The sequence below is a fragment of the Megalops cyprinoides genome, chromosome 4 (assembly GCF_013368585.1).
Source record: "Megalops cyprinoides isolate fMegCyp1 chromosome 4, fMegCyp1.pri, whole genome shotgun sequence".
Taxonomy (NCBI): domain Eukaryota; kingdom Metazoa; phylum Chordata; class Actinopteri; order Elopiformes; family Megalopidae; genus Megalops; species Megalops cyprinoides.
The window spans coordinates 17,655,214-17,665,439 of NC_050586.1; the positions used below are offsets into that span (position 1 = coordinate 17,655,214).

The following is a 10,226-nucleotide window of genomic DNA, read 5'->3' on the forward strand; positions in this document are numbered from 1 at the left end:
AGGGAGTATACAGCTAAGTGGTTGCTCGAGAACTGTGTTTATATTCGTTCAACCTACACTACATGTCCCTGATACAAATGTTTTGTAATTGTCCTTGCCTGGGTGAAATCGTATTTTAAGATTTTTATATAACACAAGACTAACAAATATGGCTGACGAAGAAATAACAACAACATAACATGTAACATATTAAATGGCATAAGGAAGAAATTTCGCGTTTCTTCAAGATAGCTCTAAGTGCTGCACTCACTTTAAATGTCAGTATATGCTGTACTTGCACATGCTCTCTTCGACTTCGAATGATCTCAAAGTTCAGCCCCCTGCGCCAGAATGGGGCGGTCTTTCTACTATGAGGTAATAGGAGTAAACACTAAAGATGGCTACGTCGGGTGCAGGAGAGGGGTGCTCAAAATTAAATGGGGTTCTGTCTGAGACTGGGAACAAAAAATTGACTGATCTACCAGCCGAGTTGCTTGAATATATTTTGTGCTTTCCTATCCTTAATCACCTCGACATTTCCAGCGTGTCCTGCACCTGTAAGCGACTACTTGATGTGTGCCATGGCAGAGGAAAGGTTTGGGGACATCAGTACAAACTCAGGTGAAACAGCTCGGCGAAAACCTCGCCTCTGATACAAGCTATATATAAATGCAGTTACCCACCCAAATTATTGTCTAGCTACATTACCTTTCTAGCTAGGTAGTTATATGTTTCTGTTCATGTTATGTGAGCATCTGTTCATGTTGTGTGTAGTTAGCAGCAACCCAGTGTTAGTGTTTAGCTGATGCATCAAATTCAGAAATGTAGGCAACGTTACAGCTTATTTATGCAACACAAATAACAAACTCAGTGTTAACAGTTAAACGGGTGTTTCACACTTTCTACCGTTGGGTGTCAACGGTTAGGTCGCGTGACCTTGACTCATATTCGAAAAATACTGCGTTAAACTCAGACATTAAATGTAGCGATAATTCATTATTTATTTTTTTATGTGAACCCCTTATTTGTGTTTTCTCAGCCACAACTTCCTCTTAAAATGACACAAATTCCGGTAAGTTCTTAGTGAGCGACAACAAGGAGATTAGTACCGGACCGGTTTCCAGTGGTGGAACGTTTCTGTAGGTTGCTTACATACAAAATCACTATGCATTCGTATATATTATATTATGCTGTATGTAATTATAAGTGACATTAGCTTGGGTATTTGTTAAGGACACAAATCTTTTCTTGACGAAGGGTCAGAATTTTGTAATGACTAATCTTGTACCGTTAGCCAGCTAAGCTATATCAAAACCTAGGAAACACGTTAACTGGTTCGATGTCTGTCTAGATAAAGGAAATTAATTTAATTCGCGAGGTTTCTTTATTATATTATTGTGTGTTATGCTTAGCAGAGTAGCTAGGATTTGTTTGGATATGCTTATTTAAACATGAATATTAAGAATGTCCTGACTCAGAGGTGTGTCTGCATGTGTATTCTTAGGTGGCCTAGGCTGCTGAAGAATTACCGTCAGAATGAACCTTGTGATTGGTTGAAGGAATACAGAACACGGCACGTGGTCGGGCTCCAAATCCGAAGAACCGTGGAGTCCATTTCCAAGAGATTTTTTACCGAAGTTGTAAGTTCTTGGGTGGCAAATGGTCATAGTCTTACATTTTGAAAGGCAGAGATTTTTTTCAAATATAATGTTGGAATACTTTATTATAGTATAAGCTGTCACAATGTGGTCGATATTGTTTCACAGGAATATAATAATAATGAATAGTATGTGCTTTAATTTGGCTTTACAAGTATATTTGAGTGATAAGAACTGTTTGCTTATAACATTTTTATTTCAGTAGTGTTTGTACATTTTTCAAAGGACTGTGACAAAGTGCAAACTCTATATACTAAAGCCAAAAAGTGAGAAATTATCATTTGACAAATTCTCACTTGTTCTTGCCAAACATGCAAAAGTCTTCACCAGCTCAAATGTTTCTATATGTTTGTCTTATATAAGTACCAAATTCAACTGTTGATTGATATTCTTACAAAAATAATTATTTCATTGTGTAGTAACACTTAGCACTCACTCACAAATGGTCATTTTTATAGAAATGCAGAGAAAACATAATTGACAAGTGCAATATTCAAGGCTCTGTGGAAACTCCAACTGTTTATAACAATATGTAGTGGGCTGCAGAAGTTGAGTACAAGGATCTTAGATAAAATAATACACAATAATTGACCATTTCATAAACCAAGCATTGTTCTTGTCAGCAGTTAGACACATTGTGTAACCAGTTTAGTGTAAAAGGGTCAGTCATCTGAGGTTACTGCATTGTGAACCCATAATTAAAGTGTATACAGTACTGAACAACACTGCATATCCTTACGTGAAGGGAACTACGTATTGTTGTACTGCAGTAGCATCATTTGTATTTCTCTATTCTGTGTTCAGGATGGAGAGAACAGTGTCCAATGGTGGCTGCGGCTTTAAGTTCAATGCTGTGAAAGAGATGACATTAGTAAGTCTGGTCTGAGCCAAAAACAACATTCCCAACGGAAAGATTCACTGAAGCATTATTGCTGATGGTAGCATGCTCCAAGAAATTGATTCAGTAAGCACAGCAGTTCAATTGAAAAGGTTCAAAATTACCATAAAATCAGTTTTTAATTCTGTTTCAGAGAAGTTATAACAGGGTAAACTCATTGTGATGGCAATATGTTCAACTATTTATAGCAGTAATGGTTAACTGTCAGTAGGCAGGAAGGATGTTTACACTGGCAAAGTATTACATTAGTCTCAGTTTGTATAATTATATGAATTTGTTAATATTTGTTTTGCTCAAATCCACTTCAAAAGCCCTTCAGCCATTTTACATTGGTAACAGTTTTGTTAACCTGAGATCATTTTGCATTTGTTTGTTGTTTGATGAGTGTTTATCAGATTCACATTTAAGCACTCACTAAATCTTACTCAAAACTAGGATTTTATACATGTGAGAGAGATTGGGTTGTTGTGTTAAGAGTTTTGCACTTTCTTACAATCTTTTGAAAAATGTATCAAAGTAATTAAGGAAAAGTAATACTGATCATATAGACCCAACTTGTTAGTTATTTCAAATAATCTATGGAGGCTATGTGAGTTTAAAGTATTGAAGTCCCTGTGCAATGATTTATTTTTTATATCATAAGAGTGAGTAATGAGTGATTTTAAACAGGTTTGAGGTAAGAGTATTGCATTACCAAGCGTGCCCATTTCAACTATAATGAAAATGTTCTTGCAATTGAGACAGTCTGAAGGTAAATCAGACACCAGGGCAATACTGATACGTTATATTGTGTGACAGATACAAGCTAGCTATACCTTGAATGTCTTGCTTAAGTAGAATGATGGGTGTGTGGCTTGCCTGTTGGCACTAACGCAGAGATCTGTAACACAGCCTTGCGTTGGTCAGGTTCTGGGGGACAGCTTTGCTGAAATAGAAGCCCTGGGAGCCCCAGAACACTTCTGCGAAGATGAGCTGCTTTCCATATTGAATTCAGACAGGAGGTAAGTCTCCTGTCCAGCGGCAAGGCTGGTTGTGGTATCCCTCTGCTGCCTGTCCTGTGGACTGCCCTTTCCTTCATTAAACCTCCATCTATAAGTCCCTAATGAGACATGTATTCAGCTTCTATAATTCGCTATGTGTATATCTTAATTGTACCGAAATGCAACAGACATTTACCCAAATCAGTGAGGATATAGAGTAATTTTATTTATATAGCCAAAATGGCTACTTGTCTACTCAATTGTGTTTTCACAAACATTCACAGTCATTTGGCCCTCTGGACACAGCAACATTTCACACAGTCTGACGTGGTGTCTTGTTGAATTCTGTCCTGTGCCTGTTTTTCCTAAGACTCTTGCCTTCTCTCTCCCCTTATTTTCCTCTGGCCCCCAGGAAGAGCCTGACTTTGAAGTACTATGCAAAGAAAATCCTTTACTTTCTCCGCCAGCAGAACATCTTGAGGAACCTGAAGGAGTTCCTGGACCAACCTCCAGAAGAACAGTCAGCGCTCGAGGGTGAGTCTTTGCCAGACATCTGTAGAGGAGTGGTTGGTGGACGAGTGAGAATTACAAATTATCAGTAACACTCACATCGTCCGGTGCACCTAAAATGAGTAACACTAATACTATGGTTGGTGTGGTACAGCTGGATCTGCTGCATCACATGCAACCAAATGGCATTCACTTATTGAGGTATTTTGCACACATTTTGAAAATATACACATTGGTGGTCCATGACGCAGTTCTGCAAGACTTTAGAATGAAAGGGTTCTAATTTCAATTTTAAGTATGAATTGGCAGAGGGATATGACTCAAAATTGTATGATAAAATACTACATATAAAGTACCAAAATGTAGTATATGAAATGCTAAAGCTTCACACTAAACTTTTGTTTTGGATACCTTTCCCTTAAGAAATCCAAACAATTACTGAAAAATTGTGATTTCCCTGAATTAAAAATATTTACAGATGTCCGAGATCGGGTAGCACCTTCTTGCCATACGGACATTTTAAAGTTAAATGGTTCTCTCTGCAGTTCTGATGATCACGATATAGCATGTGAAAACTTGATATCTCAATGTTTGTCATGTTACTGGTAGATAGAACCCTCCAAGTCAAAGGTGCTGACTAGCTCTAGGTAAGAGTTATTGAATAATGTCTTGTATTGTCTGAATTCTGTAAACATTCTCGTTAGTGCCCTGCACTTTTCCACTCGCTGTGATGTGTTACTGTAGGTGCTGTGCTTGTGGATCAGTACTGCAACCCCCTGGCAGACATCTCGCTGCAGAGCATATCCACCCAGCTTGAGGAGATCACAGAGAAGGTCAGGAAGACGCTGCGGATGAAAAACCCCTCCCATCCTAGCCTTCGGGTCAATCAAGGTTTGAACTTTATCAGTCATCATTTCCTATGGTTGTATCCATATTGTAAACACACTGTCAAAACTCTATTAACCAACTGTTTGTCAATGTAAGCAAGCTACAGTCTGAGACTCCCCCCTCCTGGCTTTTTTCAGGTGATTGCTTTGTGGTGGAGGATTTTGAGCTCCAGAGGCAGGTGGTGTGTGCCCTCAACTCTGTCCTGTATGACCAGCTTCAGTATAAGGGCAATGAGTGTGATTACTACAACCCACTCAACTCCTACATCCACCAGGTAGCGTGCTACTGTCTAATATCAAGTAACTGTAGTTCCTGACTGACACTTGCTTTGTTTGGCTCTGTAAATACAGAACATGACAGGTTGTTTTTGACTTCTCACGTAACACTCAGCCGTTCTTGTCAGGTGCTGCTCCGCCGTACAGGCATTCCCATCAGCCTCTCTGTTCTCTACATGACACTAGCCAGAAAGCTGGGTGTCCAGCTAGAGCCGGTAAACTTCCCCAATCACTTCCTGTTGCGCTGGTGCCAGCAACGAAGAGGGTAAGGAATGGTATTAATAAGTAATGAAAAAGCATTAATGGTCTTCATTCAGTAACACCAACCAGCACACACACATACACACACTCACGCACGCATGCACACACACACACACCCACCCCTTTCTTCTACTACATGTGCTCAAGTGTTCTGCAAACCTCAGGCACGCACTGTAAACAGAAGTTCTGGTTTTCCATTGCAGTTGTTTTTCACTGCACTGAATATATAATTTGTTTGCTGGATGTTTGAATGATGAACTGATAATGGCTTGTGTCCTTGCAGGAGTGAGGATATCTATGATTACATCTATATCGATGCCTTTGGGAAAGGCAAGCAGCTGACCGCGAAGGAGTGCGAGTACCTTATTGGCCACCAGGTGACGGCAGACTACTACAGTGCCATCACCACCACTGAAGTGCTGCTGAGGATGGTGGGAAATCTGCTCAACATTGGCAAGCGAGGGTGAGATTTTGATCCATCTCTCACAGAGCAGATTTGCTGTTCAGCTCATGGAATGACCTCAGGATTTCTTGCATTGCAGAGAGGGCACTGAAAAATCCTACCAACTCCTAAGAGACTCCCTCGATCTCTACCTCACCATCAATCCTGACAACGTCCAGTACCTGTTGTTGCAAGCCAGACTTTATTTCCATCTTGGCATTTGGCCTGAGAAGGTCAGTGAAGTATCTCCTGACAGAAAAAAACTTTTCTCATGAAATCACAATTTGGGTTTTTTGTAACTAATAACATGGTTGCCAGGATCCATATTCAGGGCACATCATGACCAAGGTTTTGTGGTTTAAAGCATAGCATATGATGGACACTAGCCAATTGCATCATTACAGTTCTGTTTTTGTTACTGTTGTTGTTATTGCTGTTATTTTCCAGATGCTATTATACACAGCCCCTTTTAACATTTATACATTCTTCAAGTGAAAAATGGAATATTTTTAATGGTTCTGATTTCTGGGTCCTGCACGTCATACAAGTATCAGCCAGTAATTATTAAGCAGTGTAACTACCACTAACCACAAAACAGTTACCAGCAGGACAATGCATAAGCATTTCAGTGTAATATATGAAGAGTGCCAGAGAAATCTGCCTCAAGTCAAACAAACATCAGTAATTGGGGTGATTCATAAAGTGATAGAGGCTAACACCACTTTCCAGTATCTAAACATGGAAGATTTTAGCATTGCCGTGACCACAGGCATTATAATCTTAAACGCCACCCCTTTTACTGTTCGCATGTAATTAAGGTGGTTCATAAAAAGAGAAGACAGCTGCAGAAATACCACCTGCTTCTCAGTGGTTTAAGGCAGGCAGGGATGTTATATCTATTTCACGATTCAAATTGAAAGTCAAAATGAATATTTTTTTGCAGCTCAGTTGAAAATGTGGTTTATAGGCTGCAGGGTGCTCTGTAATTGGAAATCATATTTCTTAGGAGAATCTGCTCAAACATTTTTGTTTGGTGAGCCGTTATAACTTTGGGTATTAATAATGAAATTAGCAATAAGTTCCTGTGGAATACATGTTTAAAAATATAGTTCCAGTCATCACCTTCAGTCTTGTCTGTGACACTATTACAAAATCTGTACACAGGATGGGTTTTGCTGGATGTTTTTCTGCATCACGTATATGGAACGTCTGTCATTTTTGTGTGCACACTAATTTATCATTAAGAATAAACCAATGATAAGCTGACACTTATACTTATGACCATAATAATTCAAATGCGACTTCTGTCTGTGTACCATTGGGTGCATTTTATGAGACTTGGAACTGCAGCTGTTAACAGTTATGAAACACCCACAAGCTTATCTTGAGCTGTCGTAAACAAATTTAAGGTGGTTATACTTTTTACGTTTCACAAGCCTTAATCACCCATCATAATTTTAACTTTGGTTTAGCCTAATAACATGTGCGCACACACACACACATCTTTATATATATTTGCCATTATTAGGCCTAGACATGAATCAAGCTGTATTAAGCACTAAGGCCATGAGGTAGTCAAATAATTAAAATGATGGAAAGGTTACTTTGCAGGTGGCTGAGAGGACACTCTCACTCTCTTTCACATGTGCCCTCAGGTGCTGGATATCCTCCAGCACATCCAGGCTCTGGACCCCTCTCAGCATGGTGCAGTGGGCTACCTGGTGCAGCACACGCTGGAGCACATCCAGCACAAGAAGCATCCCGTGGAGCCGGAGGTGAAGAGGCGCAGTGCCGCTGAGCACCGGGAGGTGCAGTATTCTGTGGGGCTAATCATGAAACACAAGAGGTGCGTTGGTCCGTTTGGTCAGGCGTGCGGACACACCCTCACCCTAGCCCAGGACGGGGGGGGGGGGGTTCATTGCATAACTGACATAGTTTAAAAATGTCTCTGTGTTGTATTGTTTCTCTGTGATGAGTATGAGTGTTTAGGACAAGGGTAGGCTGCAGTTCAAGCCAGGCGGGAGGTTCCGTCCTTACATGAGTGTTATGACCTGAAACTACAGGCCTCTCTAGCCCAAACTCTAGACACCATGTCAAGATACCAACTGACTGATAAAGGTTGAAAGAAGGCTAAAAACCCATTTGCAGGCAATAGAGTGCTGATATGGCTTAGGTTTGTTTATTTTAAGAAGCAGCTAGGGTAATCCAGTACAGCTAACAAGGAGACCTAATCATTTGAATGGTTGAGATAGATTCAGATTCTATGTTAGATCTGGTAGATCTGAATAGGGATACAACCCCTGAGCTGTGTCTTATCTTTCATGCTTCTTTCTTGAACAAATGCTGCGCTCCCTCCCCAGGTCAGGCTATAACTGTGTGATCTATGGATGGGACCCTAAGTGTACCATGAGCCAAGAGTGGATCACTACCATGAGGGTCCACCAGCTGTCCAACGGGGCTAACCAACCCTTTTACAATGTCCTGGTCCAGGACGGCACATGCCGCTATGCGGCCCAGGGTAAGCCCCCAACCCCCATCAGTCCCACCCCCTTCGCAGCCTCGTTCCTCTTGTCTTTTTATAACACCAGTGGGGAAGGTCAGGGTCAATTCTACTGTCACTGCATGGGCTTCATTCTCAGTCAGAAGGGGATTCAGGTTGTTTACTTCTATGCATGAGTAAGTTTGATGAGCAAATTATTCCTGCAGTCCTCCTCGAACAGTAAAATCTACTTTCTACTTAGATGTGCTTCGATATGCTCACATGTACTTAATATTTTTTTGTTGAAGCAGATATTGTAGCAGATACTGAAGCAGATATTGCACTGTTTCCTGCTTACACAATGATGTCTGTACAAGAGAACATAAAACTCTCAGACTCCTGTGAATTTTAATAATTTGATCTTATAGGTCAAATTGGCAAGTCTGTGTCAGGTTTGCCAAATTTCAGTTTGGCTAGCTGGTTTGGAACAAAACCCAATCAAGAATTGAATTCTGTCTGCGGATAATGATTTTTATATGTCAACTATTTTCAAGTCCTACACTGTAGTGTTGTTGTCTATTTAAGCTTTAACACTTGTTTTTCTTTTTAAAGTAACTTAATCAACTTAAAATGTATTTAGCCTATTGGATAGAAACAGAAGTCTTATGCTAATAAAGCATTTGCATTCGAAAATGTCAGAAGCCTACAATTGTAACTTCCTGAATTTCTGATCTGGGACACCCCATTCTGCAGAAAACTTGGAGCCACATTCTGCCCCTCTGGAGATCGGACACCCAGAAGTGGGACGCTACTTTTCTGAGTTCTCCGATACACATTACTTGGCCAACGAGGAGCTGCAGACACGCTACCCTGAGGACATGGCCGAGACCCTCCACACCGTCCAGGAACTCTACCACAGTCCAGGCACCAACTCAGGGCACGAGGGGCCTCCAGAGCAGCAGGCCCACAATGTCCACATGTAGCTGGCGCCTCCCCGCACCGGGAGCGCTTTCCATTTGGGCTGACCACCTCCTGCCAATGCCAGTCAGAGCCAAGACCTTGACCCTCTCAACCACACAACCCACCCAATCCATTCCCCTTCACATGGAATGAAATTACAAAAGCTACATCTGCCACTAATTGTAGTATACATGCACTTATAAAATGACTCTTCATCTGTAAAACAAAGGCAGTTGATTTTTTCTGTATATTTACAGTAAAAGATGTAGTATATAACCAAAGGGCTTGTGTTGTTTGTCAGTGTGGTGTGAAAAGTACATGAATATACAGCCATTCTATATGAAATACTGAAGAAGAAGAGGTTAGAGATTGAAGGAAATGGTAGGGTCAGGCTTTGAGTTCCAGCTGTAAAATAGGGGTTGAAAAAGACAAAAAAAACATCAACAAACAGCACCTCAATATGAATTGGCTCCATATTAGTGAAATTTACATTAACAAGGAAAATGGAATAATGATCTTTACATGCGCAATTTAAATATCCTCATTGGACAAAATCTCACTGTGTTAGCCAGGAACTTCCTACCACAAGTAGATCACTGGAATCAGATTTTAAATAAAGGTACTTTTGTTCACGGATATTTTACACCATGAGCTCATTGACTGATGGTGTTAATCATTCATAAACATTCAAAATATGTTGCAACAAATTATTTTAGCACAGGGCACCAGAAAAATACTTTCATGTAGCATTCACAACAATGGAACAATGGGTAGAATGGCTTAATTAAATAATGAAGAGCAGCGTTTTGAGGGAAAAAACAACTGACATATGACAGACCTATCCCTATAGGAATTGAGTTAAGGTATGCCATGTAGCTAAATAAACAGAAGGACTG

At 40.4% G+C, this 10,226-nt stretch overlaps 1 protein-coding gene across 1 annotated transcript; it reads left to right on the plus strand.

Moving 5' to 3' along the window:
* The first annotated feature begins 376 nt into the window (after positions 1-376).
* On the plus strand, positions 377-9,515 carry fbxo21 (F-box protein 21). Its single transcript, XM_036527331.1, has 12 exons — positions 377-600; positions 1,484-1,619; positions 3,427-3,536; positions 3,928-4,049; positions 4,770-4,916; positions 5,051-5,187; positions 5,317-5,453; positions 5,733-5,912; positions 5,992-6,124; positions 7,547-7,737; positions 8,252-8,409; positions 9,124-9,515. Exons 1-12 carry the CDS (start codon positions 377-379, stop codon positions 9,351-9,353), a joined length of 1,905 nt encoding a protein of 634 aa, XP_036383224.1. The 3' UTR covers positions 9,354-9,515.
* Positions 9,516-10,226: the final 711 nt, after the last annotated feature.